This window comes from Spermophilus citellus (assembly GCF_964194105.1).
Source record: "Spermophilus citellus genome assembly, chromosome: 3".
Classification (NCBI taxonomy): Eukaryota; Metazoa; Chordata; class Mammalia; order Rodentia; family Sciuridae; genus Spermophilus; species Spermophilus citellus.
This window is the reverse complement of record NC_138184.1, coordinates 225,370,960-225,386,953: the sequence shown is the minus strand read 5'-3', so window position 1 is coordinate 225,386,953 and position 15,994 is coordinate 225,370,960. Positions and strand designations below refer to the sequence as shown.

General features: G+C 53.8%; 1 protein-coding gene across 5 annotated transcripts in view; it reads right to left on the bottom strand.

Moving 5' to 3' along the window:
• The window catches only part of KRBA1 (KRAB-A domain containing 1), a 40,674-nt gene extending 24,888 nt beyond the window's left edge, over positions 1–15,786 (bottom strand). For 4 of the 5 annotated variants that reach the window (XM_081282968.1, XM_081282969.1, XM_081282966.1 and 1 more), the window contains exons 1-13: positions 15,586–15,785; positions 9,348–9,474; positions 8,842–8,961; positions 8,131–8,280; positions 7,349–7,504; positions 6,235–6,366; positions 5,845–6,018; positions 4,682–4,837; positions 3,805–4,005; positions 3,190–3,333; positions 2,642–2,815; positions 747–899; positions 13–189 (exon numbers count right to left, since the gene is read on the bottom strand). In XM_081282968.1, coding sequence (XP_081139094.1) covers positions 13–189; positions 747–899; positions 2,642–2,815; positions 3,190–3,333; positions 3,805–4,005; positions 4,682–4,837; positions 5,845–6,018; positions 6,235–6,366; positions 7,349–7,504; positions 8,131–8,280; positions 8,842–8,961; positions 9,348–9,474; positions 15,586–15,597 — 1,876 coding nt within the window. In that variant the 5' untranslated portion in view covers positions 15,598–15,785. Of the gene's footprint in view, positions 1–12; positions 190–746; positions 900–2,641; positions 2,816–3,189; positions 3,334–3,804; positions 4,006–4,681; positions 4,838–5,844; positions 6,019–6,234; positions 6,367–7,348; positions 7,505–8,130; positions 8,281–8,841; positions 8,962–9,347; positions 9,475–15,585 lie in introns of all 5 variants that reach the window. The other variant, XM_081282967.1, reaches the window with a different exon arrangement.
• Between the last annotated feature and the right edge of the window lie 208 nt (positions 15,787–15,994).

Below are 15,994 nucleotides of genomic sequence, written 5' to 3'. Positions count from 1 at the left end.
GAGGCAGCTCACCATCTTGCAGCCATTTCCACGGCTCTGGCCTGATGGTCCCTTGTTCTTTGAACCCTTGGTGGCAGGTGCGGATGCAGCTGGAGGTGAAGGCCTGTGGGCTGGTCAGATGCAGGCTCCCGGCAGGCACTTCTCCACCCTGTCTGAGGCAGGATGACTCAGAGGCCTCACCCCTCAGTCCTGTTTTAATGAGAAGCCAAAATGGCTGTGAGCCCTGTGGGGCCTTGTGCTACCACAGAAGAATAGACAGAGAATTCCGCCCACAGGGGGCTCTCAGGCACACAAATTTAAGGAATCACCCACTCTGCCTGTCTCAGATGGGGTGGGGAAGTGGTGCCCACTAGAGCCTGTTCAGATCCTCCAGCATCTCTTTATTCAGGGACCCAGCTCTAAGGACTCCTGGGAGCCCTCAGATACCACGTGGGGCTCCTTGCCAGGATGAAGATGCTCAGTGGACAGGGTTCCTGCTCAGGCCTGTGTGGTGCAGCAGTGGATAATGGCCAGAGTGTCCGTGTCCTGGACTCTGCCCACACTCATTCAATAGTGAGACTGTATGTGTGCTCAACAGACCACCTGGCTTTCTGGCCTCAGAACAAGCCTCTGTCCTCGCTGTTTTCGGAGTATCTTCTTGGCTCAAGTGGATCTGGCCCAAGACAGTTGGGGGCAGCCATGCCCAGGCCAATGGTACAGAAGCTATCCAGCCCCACTCCCAGGTACCAGGGCCACCACTGAGTTACCTTCCTTGTACGCCATCCAATTCTTAGGTTCCACTCTCCTGGGCTCCCTGTCTGCTGCTGAGAAGCAAGCCCGGGCAGGCTGCTGCCTGGGTACCGGCAGCTCTTTGAGACAGTTCTCCAGCCCCTGGAGTGGGGAGCTTCCTGGCAGGCATCCTGTGAAGATACAACATTGGCCTTCTTGGGTGACTGGAGCCTTGCCTCTTCTGCAGCGTCCAGGGCTAGGGGCCATCAGAAGAGGCACAGAGCTTTGGACGTGTTGTGGTAGTTCAGGGCCCTGGATGGAGACCTGGCCCCAAATATCTACCAGCCCTGGTTTGGGGTGGCCCTGTCCAGGCTGCCTTATAAGAAGCCTGACCTGTCTCCTTGGCCACCTTCACAGAAGCCTACCCAGGGTGCAGGAAGGAAATAATGGGGAGCCTGGCCACAGGTATGGGTCTAGGCTCCCTCAGTGCACCCAGCTGCCACCATGGTGAGGGATGGCAACACACCAGGTGGCCCTAAGGACTGTGAGTAAGGCTTCCTTTATTACTCAAAGGAAGGCAACCATGCAGGCTTCCTGTCCTCTGCATATGACAGGCCACAGGCCACTTGAAAAAACAAATACATTGTAAAAATTGTATCCTAGTGATGGAGTTGTGGCAGCAATGGGAAGGAGCTGAGCTGGAATTCTAGAGGGAAGACCCCTTTCCAGGCAAGCAGACAGCACTGTCCACATTCCTCCCTGAGGGACATGTGCTGATAATTCTGGGCCCAGGAGAAGTTTAGAACCAAAAGCCACATGCATGTGGAGGGCAGAGTATGAGCTACCACAGGGTGTTTGCTGGTTCTGGGGGCTGCGCCAGAAGCTCCTGAAGGGCAATGTGAAGGCCCCTCCATTTGGAATACTTAGAACCCATGTCTAAGTAACCCACGTCTATCTGCAGAGGACACATGAAAAAGAAGTGCACCCCAGGACACTCTGCCCTGTCACAAGATGAAGTGGTTTTGGTGGCCAAGGGTTAGTGGGACAGAATGCAGAAACATGCCAATGGCAGATGTTTAGATGAAAAGCAAGGTGGGGACCTTCCTGGAATGCCACTGTCCACATGAGGAGACAGAAACTGGCAAGTGTCTCTGGAGGGTGGTCAGATTCAGTGGTGGTTGTGGGAGGCACAATGGGGACTGTGGGGCGGGGAAAGAGAGAGACTTTACTTTTCCCATGTAACTTTCTGTAGCTTTTGAACAAAAACATTTGATTTTATTACCCATTAGTAACTAAAAATTAAGCCAAGTCAGCTGCGTTTCAGGCAAAAAACCCCACACCCAAGGGGTTCCTCCAGGGGACTCAGGCACTGAGAAGAAGGCCTGCATGGCCCAGCCAGAGTCCAGGCTGTAGTTCTAGGCCTTTCTACTAACTAGAGATGGAGCCAGGACACAGATACAAGCAGGTACCCGGTGTGCACCCATGGGACATGGCCAGGCCAAGAGTACTTGGATTATTCAGGTGGGGAAGAGGCTAAAGGGATGCTCAGAAGCACTGGAAGACCCCAATGTCCCCAAGTCCCCAGGAATGAGTCTCCCAGAGAGACCCAGGGAGGCACAGGCCCCCAAGCACACCTCTGAAGCTGGTTTATTCAAAGCACACTATGCCTTCCCCTAAGCTGGAGGCCAGCCTCGCATATCTTTGTGGCGGGGACAATGCAGAGTTAACTCAATAGGAAAACTGAACATACTACCTGTCTTTCCGGACCAAGTCACCAAAATGGACCCCTGCTCCCACCCTGTCCAAGACAAGTCCATTCCTGCCTCAATGTCCCCATCTCTGCCCTGGCACGGGGCTGATGACCTGACTGGGCCAGAGACCTTGATGGGCAGGGCCTTGAACGACATCTTGTCCCAGAGGGTTGGTAGCTCACCTTTTCCAGGCCGTTGTCCCTGGCTCCCCCCAGGACTCCCAAATTCCAGGTCCCCATCGGTGCTGCAGGCTGAGGAAAAGCTGGTGGGGGTGCCTCGGGAGCCTGAGGGTTGAGCCAGACTCTCTCTCACATAGCCCTGCAGGCCCAGAGGCAGAGGTGGCTCCTTGGTGGCCTCTGCGGGAAACAGCATTTTTCAGGTCACAGCAGAGCCTGCTGGAGAAGAGGCCCCTGGGCCATGGAGTAGATGGCACCAGGAGACCCTGCCTTGAGGTATCTCTCTCCAGGGTTTCCCATGGCACAGATACAAATCCCCAAGCCCCACATTTCACCTCCTAAAACTAAAAGAAAGTTCTCCAAGAAGAGGGCAAGAAGACTTGTAACTGCTGCTACCGAAGCTGGAGAGCTGCCTGGGGCCAGGCCCGAAAGAGGGCAGTGGGAAGAAGGCACATGCTTCAGGAAGCTGGAGAGGACAAGCTAACAGTGGCCTCGGTGTCTCTCTCCACCGTGTGCATGGTGACAGGCTACCCCAGGCCCACTACACAGTCTACCTTCACTGTGTGATCCTTGAGACTGCAGCTCTGACCGCTGGGACACAGAGGTGGCCAGTGTCCGGAGTGGTGATGACCCACCTGGGGGAATGCCTTTCAGACAGGCCTCCAGAGCTGCCAGTGGTGAGCTTGAGGCCCTGCTGGCTGGGAAAGGAGAGAACACTGTCATCGTCTCTCACAGGTCCTTGCCCTGCCTGTCGGGCCCTGGCTTGGTCCCTGGCTGGCTGCCCCTGGCCTGCCTCTTACAGGGCTGATGAGTCTTACACCAGACTCTGGGACCTGCCCGGCAGCAGACCCTCCTGGAGGGTACTTCGATCCTCTCTCTGCTTCTCTGGAGGGAATGAAGGTGTCCCTAGCCTTGAGGACAGATAGGGAAAACCACCTGCCTGCAGGGGCCATCTTCCTCAGGCAGGACCTCAGGGCACAATGAAGGTCCTTACTGAGCCAGAGGGCTGCCGGGGCAAGGCCTGGGTTGAGGACATGGACTGAGGTAACTGTTTGGAAGGAAGCCCAGGGACAAGTTCCCTGCCCGAGGGACATGCAGGTTTCCTGGGCTTTGGGAGCTTCTCTGAGCACAGTCCCACGGAGACAAGGTAAGACAATCCCAGGCCTTACCTTGAGCTGTGGGGCCCCAGCAGTGTGTTCCGATCCCTTTGGTGTCTCTGGTAGCAGAGAGGCCATGGCCCTGCCTACCAAGCTGGCAGGATACAGGCTCCAAGTGGCTCTGGGACCAGCTGTCCTCTACCTTGACCACAGTGAATGAGCTGCCAGCTTCAGTACCAGGGCAGGAAGGAGGGGTCTGGAGGTGTCTGGACCCTGTGTGAAGGAGGTCACCAGGCAGCCCAGGTTTCAGGACTGGACTCACCCCAGGTTTTGTGAGGTGAGGTAGGGCTTCTACGGCCCCTCTGCATCCACAGCAGTCACTGTGCCTGGGTACAGTCACTTCTCAATCACCAGCACAGACCCAAGTCACATTCCTACTTCCATCAAAGTCCCTTTTGGTTGCTCTGAAGCTGTCTAAAGAAGGATTAAGTCAGCTCTGCCCAGTTAGCACCAAATCAGATCTTTCTCCTTGGCCAGACAAACCACCCAGTCTAAACACACCTGATGGGTACCCCAAGCCCCAGTCCTACTACCAGACCAGACAATCTGAGGCTAGCCCAAATCCCAGTCACACCACCTATTGCCAGGAACCCCAAATCACAATTATGGCTTGAGAGTCTACTGGGCTACAACTCCAGCTTCTATGTTTTGGTTTCCCGCCCCACCACCCCTTCCTTCCTTCCAAACTTTTACTTCGTTCTATGAAAGCCAGTCTGGGAAATGATCAAGAACTGATTAGGCACCTCCTCTGTGCCTTGCTCCATTTGCAGAGTGATGGTGCTCAGTATCAGGCCCTCTGACTAAGGCCTGTGTGCTTTGTTGCGGAAGGTCACCCACTGCCCTGCTTGTGGCAGCCCCTTCCCTCCCCAGCTCAGCAGGTGGCCTTTACCTTCGGAATTCTTATTCAAGGTCCCTGGATCCTCTTGTAGGAGCAGGTCCCCTGCTCCTGAGGGGTTGGGACACCTGTCCTGGGCCTCTGGGATCTCCTTCAGACAGTTCAGCAGACCCTGGAGAGGAGGATCCCCCGAAGGTGACTCAGTCTTCACTAAGGAAAAAGGCACACATGTCCACCAGAGCCCAGAGTCCAGTCCTCGCACCAGAGAGGAACCATCCAGTGTGCAGTGAGGACACAGGGCCAGAAATCTGCAGACGTGAGTCAGGTCTTCCCATGCCTCATTTAGTCTTGTTTAAGTCACTGTCATTTTGGTGCCCGACTTACAAATGCCTATCAACCATCCCTCCCAGAACAGGATGGGTGAGAACGGAGAGGCACTCCGAGGCAGAGTGAAGGAGGCGGGGCACTGGACAGTGCCCTGGTCCCAAGCGCAGCCTACTTTGAAGGGGCTGTGACACACACAGTGCGTGTAAGAGGTACACTGCTGGAGTTAACCCTGCCTGGACCCCGTGGAGTGAACCAAGGACCAAAGCTGCAGCAGCCTTTAAAACAGATTCTATTGTCATGTATAACTAAAAAGAAACAAAAAATTAAAAAAGAAAAAGAAAACTTAACAAAAAATTAACATTACATGCAGGCAGTATTTAAAGAGAAAAAATAAAAAACATAATAAAGTGTCACTGCAGACCGGAGCTCCTGCCCCTCTGCTGTCCAGACCGGGGCCACTCTGAGCACCTCCCCAAGTGTCAACAGGAAGTAACACTTGAGCGCTGTGGCTCTTCTCCTGAGGCCCAGGTTAGGAAAAGTGAAGAACAAAGAGCAACCAGGGCAGCAGGCGCGCTTCTGAGTTTTCTTTTTCTATCCTAATGCTTCTTTAAGAGTCACCTGGGGCTGGGGACATGGCTCAGTTGGTAGAATGCTTGCCTTTCGTGCACAAGGTCTTGGGTTCTAATCCCCAGCACCACACACACACACACACACACACACACACACACACACACACCTGGCTTCAGTCACATGACATTGGGAATACAGGAGCAGCCAGGTTAGTAATGATCCTCAAGGGAGACAGTGTGGAACAGAGAAATAGCTACAGAATGGCTTTCCAGGCACTTTGGAGCCCTTGGCCTGAGGGCATCAGATGCCCAAGGACTCACCTGGCCAGGGTGGGCTTGCTGGCCCAGGCTTCACCGTGGTCAACCTTGATGCACCCAGGAGAGGGACAGCAGGTAGTAAGTTTGGTGCTGCCTCAGCATTCTGGGGCCCAGGCACAAGGATTTCTTTCAGGCAGTTGATGAGGCCTTGCAAGGGGCTATTCCCAGGAGAGATTCCTGCACACAGACAAGGTCACCGAGGTCACTGTAGTCCTGACAGGGCAACATAAGACCTTCTACAGTCACGGGATCTCTGGGCAGCTGAGAATCACCCATGTGAACAGACGAGGCCTGCCCACTGAGGCTGCTACAAGACTAAACTGACTATTCCCCTGTAGCCCACTCAGCTCCAGGGCAGGCCTGATCTCATCCCCAGGAAAGCCAGATTCTCACCAGTCCCTGGGGTCCCTCTCTCCTGGGTTTGGTGGCTCTTCCTCTGGCCAGAGCTGCAGGTGGGAGGGCTCAGCTCCTCAGCAGGCGTTCCTGGGCCTCCCCTTCCTGTTGGCCATGGTTTGTCCACAGTTTCTGTTGCAGAAGACAAGGAAGGCCTTTCTAGCCTGGGCTCCACTTTGGGATCACCCAGATCCAGTCCCCATGAGGAGAGACCCCTCTAGTTCCTCAACTCCCTGGGGGCAGTCAAGTCCCAGAAGCTTTGGAGGACCTGTTCAACTGTAAATACCAAGACAGTTCACTCTGAACACGCCTGGACACTTCCTCCCGACCTCAGCCTCTGAACACGGCTCAGCAAGTAATGTCTGCAGCTTCAACACACCGACCCCAATCTCACGCTTGTGCTTTTCAAATCAGGGCACATAGAATGTTGGGGCATGTGGGTGGATGACACCTGAAATCAGAGGCTAAGCAGGCTGTGTTTTGGGGAATGCCAATCTTTTTTTTTTTATATTTATTTTTTAGTTGTAGTTGGACACCATACCTTTATTTTCTTTCTTTCTTTCTTTTATTTTATTTATTTCTATGTGGTGCTGAGGATCAAACCCAGGACCCTGCACATGCTAGGCGAATGCTTTACTACTGAGCCTCAACCCCAGCCCTGGGAATGCCAATCTTATTCCATATTACTTCAAAATATTCTAATAAAAAGATATTTGCAAGAATTTTTAAAGGTACAATGAGACCCCAGAGAAATTCTAGGCCTTCTCTGAGGTTAGGCTTTGATATGAGATGGTCTAAGAGTCAGAAGAGGTGCACACAGGTGAGTTACCTGCTGGGCCCTGTGGCAGAAACTGCCTGTGTACATGCACATGGTCCTCAGCAATAAGGGTTGGATGAGAGGCCTCCTGGGGACCAGGCATTGTGCCCCTCCCATTTGGTCTCCTGACCAGAAGCAAAGTGTGCTGCCCTGCTCTCTGGGACCTTCGCCCCCACTCAGCAGCAGAGGAGACTGAGTCCCAGAGAAAACAAAGAGGGTGAGGGTTCAAGCTCCCTGACTCCAGGGTTGAGGACCTTGAAGTGCTGATGGTCCCCATCGTTGCTGGATTAGACTCACTGATGAGGAGGGGCCTTCCGGGCCCCCCATCTCCAGGCGGGCCACTGGAGGACGAACTGCTGGTCGGTGTAGTGGCCAGGCTGGGCTGGCTCACAGGGCTGTCCGGAAGGCAGCTGAGCAGACCTGGGGGAGGGCAAGACTGCTCTTCCATGGTCACTGTTGAGGGGGAGAAGACACTAATGCCAAGGTGCTCCTGCCACTGTCACCACCGGGGTCCTTCCTTGCCATGCTCCACTAACAATGGCCAGGACACTAGGGACCTAGGCACTGCTGTCACTAAGCTGACCCCCACATTACAGCCCTGGTCACGCACTGACGAGGCCGCACTCCTCCAGCCTCTGCTCACTCCATTCTCATCTGTCACCAGCTGAGTGGGGAGGAGGGGCCTGAGGTGTGTGAGCAGAGACCAGGGGGAGGACAGATGCCTGGGGCGGTGGAAAGAGCACTGACTGGGAAGTGACCTGGGCCTCACTGGCCACTCAGAAGGCTCAGCCTCCCTCCCTCCCTCATCTGCAGGACATCAATAAACACAGCTCACCTACCACGCAGGGCCCAAGGCACAGGTTGGGGCCAACGTGAGAAGCCCAAGCTACTCTGCGCTCACCGCACCCAGGAGCTCAGAGGCCAGGCACACAGCCAGGGCATCAGGAGCCACTGGCGACTGCCTCCCTGTAGGAGTGGAGAGGAGCTGGGCGGCACACTGGGCCCAGGGTGTGGACTTGGACTTCACCTTGTGGAGGAGCTGTGAGTGCCACAGAGACCGGCCTGGCTGGCTGACTTACCCTCAGGGCTCGCTCTTTCCCCGTCCAGGCTGGTCCCCCTGCTCTCAGGGCTGTCCTCAGTGCCCTTGACTTCCCGGAACAAGAACTCTGGGATCCCCTTCACCAACTGCACCAGGGCGGTGAGGTGCAGGCTGTGCCGAGGCTGTCTTCCTGTGGAGGGCCACAGTGAGCCCCGCGCCCCCGTCTGCTCAGCACCTGTCCCTCAGGCAGCCCTCCCGACCACAGGAGGAGCAGCCAGGAGAGCCTGATGTCCCGTGGGCTCAGATCAAGACATGTGCCTAAGGAACAGCCAGGATCGAGTAGGAGCAGTGTGTACAGGGCCACAGGGGTCTCCTACACCTGTCTCTTTCTTAAGGGAATGTTAAGCAGGGCTGTCCCCACCAGCTAGCCCTCGGCCTTTCCTGGAATCCCCTAAACTCCCGGCCTTGCCCAATCTGGGCCCTGTGGAGCAAGTCTACATCAGAGGGATAAGGATTCCGCTGGGGGCAGGAGCAGGCCTGAGGTGGGTGTGCTCTCCAGGGTGAGCCCAGGTTCTTCTGGCACTGCTCGGTGGAAGGGACAATATGTAACATGCTCCTAGTCCAGAGCAGTGACAGGTCAAAGCCAGGGAGGGCTGCAGTAGGGAGGGCTAAATTAAGCATGTTGAGGTCACAGTGTCACCTGAGGACCATGAGTAAGAGGGGGAGCCCAGAGTCTGCCCAGAGGACTTACCCTGGGGGCTTCCCTTTACAGGAGGCTCCTGCCCCTCATCACCTCGACTCCCTCCTCCCATAGCTGCTCCAGGCTCCGTAGGTGACAGAAAAGCAGAAAGGGGAAGCAGCTCATCTGTCCCTGGGGAGAAAAGCAAGGACAGTCACCCTGGAAACAGAATGGTCTCTCCGTCACAGAATCGAGTTGTGGCCCAGGCACCCCACACATCTGTGCAAGTATCTCTGTGCATGTTGGTGGGGCCACCCACACTCAAAGAACAGAGCAGCAGAACCTGGCAGTCACTGCAGACCTCACCAAACGGTACCCAGCGGGAACAGAAGGGAGGCCCGGCCCAGCACCCAGCTTTCAGGAGGCCCCTAAAACTGTTCCTTTCATAGATGAGAAGACTAAGGCCTGGTGGGGCCTGGGGTCCTGCAGTCCTGGGGCCTCCTGGACTCCAGCCTCTCCGCTTCCATTCTCAGTTGGCACTCGCCGCCTGCACCCCAGGGAGGCCAGTGGAGGCATACCCACGGAGACCAGCGTCTCGTAGTTCTCCCGCATCACGTCTCGGTAGAACTCCCGCTGCCGCTCCTCCAGCAGCCTCCACTCCTCCTCGGAGAACCGCACGGCCAAGTCCATGAAGCTGATGGGCACCTGCGGGTGGTTGGGGAATGTTGGCAGTCCTTGCCAGCAGGGCCAGCCCAGCTGCCCCCTCAGCTCAGTGCCCTGCACATGTCTCTGGGTGAACATGGGGATGGAGGGGGAGCGGTGGGTGGGTGGGACCTGATACCAGAAGCAACAAGAATTAGAGACGGTGCTGGCAGTCAGCTGGGTCCCTAGGATCTGGGAGGCAAGGAAAGAGCCTGCTCTCAAACCTGCAGGGGGAGTGCAGCTATGGATATCTCAGTTCCAGGCTTCCAGACTCAGAAGGAATGAAGCTCTGTTGCTTTAAGACCTGGGTCTGTGGCTCCATCACAGCAGCCCAGGAAACTACAACAGTCTCATGTCGCCCAGTCCCTAGGCCCCACAAAAGTCAACCCTGGGATGAGAACTCTGGCCAGCCTGGACTTCACCTTGTGAGATTCTCTGAGTTAATAAGCACACCTCCCTGAGAATGTGAAGGCCTGAGATCCTACTGCTGAGGATTAAAATAAAAAAGAGTCGACTAATAAAAACAATTAGTTATCAAGGGTGAGGATCCCTTATCTCAAACCTGTGGGACTAGAAGTCTTTTGGATTTCCAGTTTGGGAATATTTGCTTCTACATAATGAGATAGACTTGGGACAGGATCCAAGTCTAAACCTGAAATTCATTTATGTTTCCTACGTATTTTATACACATGGCCTGAAGGTATTTTTTAATGTGCCTGCCTTTTGACTGTGACCTGGTACACGAGCTCAGGTGTGGGATTCTCCACATGTAGCATGATGCTCAAAAGTTTTGGATTTGGTAGCATTTTAGATTTCAGGATTTTTTATTAGGGATAGGGATGCACATCTATATAATTAAGAAAAAAAAAGTATTTTTTTTTTTTTTTTTTTAAGCAGGGATGCTACAACACTCAGGAATCAAACAAAGTTTGACCCCCTCCCTAGGCCACTCTAGTAGCCTGTGACCCCTCTGACTTCAGACTCCCATCTTATGGCCACAGCTCTTCCACAGACCCTCTGCTGCCAGGCTGAGTCCAGCTCCCAGCTCTGCCAGGCACAGCCTGCCTCACTTTCCAGGTCCCACTTGCCCTTTGAGGACTGACGTTCAACAGCGCATCCCCATGGGGACCCTGCAGTACACAGGCACTGAGCTCTATGAGGTGATGCCCACGAAGCCCTTCTGCATAGGTAGACTCTCCAGGAGACAGATAAAGAGACCCTTACTAGACAGGGGCCCAGGTGTCCGAGCAAAACCAGTCAAACTGTCTCTTTAGTCAGGTAAACAAAACCTCCAGCGCATGTTTGCATCAGGTCAACCAGAACAAAAACATCATCAATTTAAACATCACTAGATTCAAAGACCCACACGATGAGCCCACAACTGATTTATGGCTAGAATGCTTAACCAAGAAGAATCATTCTGAACCCATATATCAAATGATTGGCATGGGATTTGATTTTCGAGGAAGCTTGCCTGGGAATCTGCACTTCTCTTCCCAGGAAAATCCTGACTCAGAGAGCTCAACCCAGGGCAAGCCACAGTCTCAGGTGAGAGGCATCCACATCTCTCCCTGTGCCTGGCTTCTGACAGTCCTGTTATTTTTAGCAGCATAGAAAAGAACCTGCTGGGGCTAAGTTAAGATCCCACTGTCCCCTTGGAGAGACCTCCTTGGACCCCTGTCCAGTGACACTCCAGGCTGTAGTCCAGCTGTCCTCACCTCGCCATGCTCCCTACCCCAGGCCTCTGTTTCACCCTCTCTTCCTTGGGGATGGGAGTCTATTAGACACTGTGCCTTTCTTAAAGAAGTACCCAGAAGAAACCCCAGAACCCTGGACAGCTCTGGAAATGGAGTTCTTACACACCCAGTACTCATCCGATTTCTACACCTTCCACGCTCATCTTCGGCTACCCTGTGGCTTTTTAAGGTAAAAGCAACCCTTCTTAGTTTCTTTAAAATTTGTCATTCAGTAGATTTTAAAACAACCATGACACCCAGAAAATGGACAGGAAAGAATTTAAAGTTAAGGCAAAAATGAACTTTGTATAAATTAAGCAAAATGTAAGTTCTGAGAAGTGTCCTTCTGGTTCAGAAATGAAGGTGAATTATGATTTGTAAGAAAGAAATTATAAAGAAAATGAAGACACTTGTAAAGCAAAGAAAACAGCTTCTGTCTTGTTTCATCTACTCAGTGATTTTAAAAACCGTCACTGCTACTAACTGGCAGCCTTGTCACTCACTCACTGTACTCCCCTGCCTGTCACCCTGACAGCTGACAGCTAGCATCATGCAGTCACATCCCCTGGTGCTGTGGGCACCATCCACAAACCCAGCTAGACAGTCTCTCTAGTGACTGCCTAGATGCACAACTTATCGCACGGCTTGTCACAATGCCATGCAGGAAGAATGAAGTGCATCCGGTGTCAGGTACATCTGGAGGAGGCCCCTGGGAAACCATCAGCCCGTTTCCACTGACCTCACTCCGGTGCCTCTGCTACTGCTGAGCCTGCTGTGTCCTCCCACTGTAATGAATCAGGTGTGAGCCTGTCGACCTGCTTGTCCTCCTAGGGATTCCTGGGCCCTGGATGCTCCTGGGGACCCCAGCACAGGGCTCCATTATGCTTGGCCACCTCATGCCCCACTGTGTTGGGCCCATCACTCCTCAGTCCTCCCCTCCATCTGCTGGGCCTTTGCTCTCCCTCTTCCTCCTAGAGACCTACCCAGCCAGGGCTTGGGAACCATGGGGGATTGCAGAGTGGGACAGGGCCAAAAGGTCATCAAAGCAAGTCAGTATCCAACTAATGAAGGCTGCTGGGAGCTTCAGACTTGTCACAATAGGCCTAGGGTCCAAATGGACATAAATGCCACCTATGGACTGAGCAGGAACATTTTATCTGTATTCCTTGATTACTAAGTTTAAAGGTACAGATGCTGTGATGGCCAGCATGCATGTCCTTTAAAAGTAATATGGATTTAATTTAAAATATGTGAAAAAACTACAACCTAATGCACTGAGAATACCACCATGTGGGGACTGGGGAAGTTAAAAAGAGGAGTCACAGAGTCAAGAAGGCTGGAAGCCCCTATTTGCAGTCCAACTGTCTCACTGCTGAAGTTAAAGCAAGTGGGAACATTTAACCACCTGAAGGAATACCCAGAGCAGTGGCACAGCAACATGTCGCTCAACAGTGCCAGGAGTGTACAGGTGTTGTATGTGGACCTTTTGGGGGACTGGAGGAGCACAAAATAGGTGGAGACGGGTCAACAGCAATGCATGCTGCCTGAAGAGAGGGTGTGCCAACAGAGTGGCACTGTCTCACGTGCCTTGACCAGGCAGCAGGCATGCTCTGCCTGCATTGCAGAGCTCTTCCTGAATGGCAGTGGACACTTCAGCCATTCCAGCTCTGCACTGGAGCAGACCTGCATGCTCCCCAAGCAGCTCTGTGTCAGGACCAGGCTTCCCGTGCAGATTCCACTGCAGGTGGTGCTATGGTGTGAGTGTGACCCCCGAGTCCAAGTGTTGGACACCTCACCTCTAACTCGAGTGTTGAGAGGTGGAAACTTTATGACGTCATCAGGCCAAGAACAGACTGATGCCACTGTTGTGGGAGCGGGTTAATGACCTTGGGATTGTTTCCTGGTAAAAGGCTGGGTTCAGCCCCTTGCTCTTTCTCTCTTGCCCTTCCCCCTTCCACAAGAGCCAGATCCCGAACCCTTGATCTTAGACTTGTGATCTCCCAAAACTGTGAAGTAAATCTTTGTTCTTTATAAATTGCCCTGTCAGGTGTTCTGGTATAGCAGCACAAAACAAACAAGACAGGTGGCCGAAGACTTAATTGGCCACCACTTATTTCCAGTTTGATTGTCAGTTCTATTTTTCACTGAAGCAATTGGCTTAATCTGTGTCTTAGTCCATTTCTGTTTCCGTAATAGAATACCTGAGACAGCGATTTGCAAAGAAAAGACATTTATTTTTTACAGTTCTAGAGGCTGGAAACTCCATACTTGAGGGCATCTGCTGAGGGCTTCTTGCTGCATCATAACCTAATGCAGGGCATAATATGGTGAGGGGGCTGGCACTCTCTCTTTCATACAAGGCCGCTCCCTGATAACCACTAATCCATGAATAGAGTAATTCATTCACAGGGACAGAGCCCTCAGACCCAATCACCTCCCCAAATTTGCACCTCTCAAATGGCATTTGACTTTAGGAATTAAGTTTCCAACACATGAAATTTGGGAGACACCCTTAAATCACAGCATCCTGATTTATCTGTCTTCTGTGAGTTTGATAACTCACAGTTGAGTTGATAACTCAAAGTTGATTCTCCTGGGAACCATAACCTAGGGTTGCAATGAACAACATTCAGATTAGTTATGGGATTTTAGCCAAACTACTAAATCCATTTGAGCCTTAACAAACTCATCTATAACACTGGGATCACAACATCCTACCTCATAGGGATGATATGGAGACAAAAATCAATTGATATAAGAAAAATGCCTAAAATAAATGCTGACTGATCTGCAGCCAGATCTGCCTGCTAATATCCACCTGCAGGGCACAGCCTGCCACCTCTGGCTCTTCCACACACTACTCCTAACCTCCCAGGAACTCTTTATCGCCAGGCTAAATATATATATCTGGCTTTTTTAGACATCTGTGAGCAATGCTTTCCAGAGGTCCCCCACCTCAGCTTCAAGATGGACTCCTGGGTGATGGAGGTATAAAGTGCGAATGGGAACTGACTGTGGCCTGGGTAAGTGCTCCTGTCAAAGGCTTCTCAGGGTTCTGAGTTTAAGAAGAGTGAGCAGTGTGCGTGCACGTGTGTGTACAAGTAAGTGTGCAAACACTCATCTTCAGAGAAGGAAAGCCACTGTCCTCTTTGTGTTCAACCTTGCTCTCCTCCCCCAACCAACACAGCAAAGCTTTTGGGGCTGATCCAGGCCTACTGTAGCTCTCTCTTAAAACATCCCTTCTACTGCATGACTAGCCCCATGCAAAACTGCAGCTTCAGTGTCCTGAGGATTTGTCCACCTCTCACAGTCCTTGCTAGTCTAGACCCATTCTCCCAGTGTGACTCAGACTAGCAGATCAGACCCTGTACCACACTGCCCTCACTGTGCTCACAAGGTCCTGGGCTCCTGGGAGTCACACTGGACATGAAGACTACAGGCCCTGTATTCACTGTGACCTTGCATTCCCCAAGGCCAATACAGGCCACCTTCTCCAAGAAGTCACATAGCATGAGAATGCATACTTCCCTGCACATTAGATCTGAAAAACCAGTGCTCTAACCCCCTGACTTTGCAGAACAGAAAACTACTGTACGAGGAGGCCCTAGGATGGGGTTTGTGAGCATATCTGAGCAAGGGTGTCCTTGGACTGCCCTGTCAGCCAGAGCTACAAAGGAGACTGCCCTAGCCTGTACCATCTGGCTTCCTGGCTTCTTCCTTCTCCCAAGATGCTTGTTAGGCACTTGCCATGCCAAGATCCTGGCACAGTACCTGCTCTACCTGGCCACACACGGTCCCCACCACTATCCCAACATAGTTGCCTAAAGGTGGCCAAAGTTCAGAGGCCACCACAATTGCATTGCCAGCTCCTGTCCAGGAAACCCTGCAACTCCCCACTGGCATTTTCACTGCCCACAAACTCAGTCTCAAAGGTGCCCAGGGGCTCCCTCCACCTCTTGGATATACCACTATGCATCTTACCGACATAAAACTTGGAATCTGTTTTATCTTCTATTTCTCCACTTCCACCTCCCCACTCCCTGGAGCCAGGATCTTGCCAGGATTTAGTAGTTCCCCCTAGGCCTCCATGCCCACCACTCTCAGGATAACTTGTAGCAAAAAGGAAACACGCAGAAAGGGAGGACGATGCTTAAGTCCAAAGAACGAGTTTCCCCAGGAGGCTGGGATTCGGGTCCGTGGGTCCCGGAAGAGAGTAGGGGTCGGAGTTGGACCTGGACTTCAGCGCACGAAGTCCTCAGCACCGGGCTGGCCTGGCTGGGTCCCGGCTCTTCCCCGCCCCGCCGCCCCGGGCCGCGCTGCGCACAGCAGACCCGCCGCCGCGTCCACCGGCCCGCGCGCCCGCCCCGGCTCGCCTTACCTGGCGCGCCATCCTAGCACTCAGCCGCGCGGCCGCCCCGCGGCCGGCCCAGCTTCCGGCGGCCACAGGCTGAGGCAGCCACCGTCGGCCGTGGCGGCTCGGCTGCGCGCGACAGGAGGCGGGGCCGCGAGCGCCGGCCGCGGGGGAGCGGCGGAGTGGGCGCGCCGGGGCCCGCCCCGCGCCTGGCCGAGCCCGCCCCCGCGCCGCGCATCCCGGGAGGGTGGTCCCGCTTCCGGCCGGCGCACGCGCGGACTACGCTTCCCAGAAGGCCCCGCGGGGCCGGGGCGGGCCGGGGCCTGCTTGCTGCCCATCACCCGCTACCCCGGGGCTGCCAGACAGCTGGGCGGGCGGACCGGCTCTGTCCAGCTTGCAGCTGCACGCGCCCGCGTGGAAGCATCCTTCTGTCTCT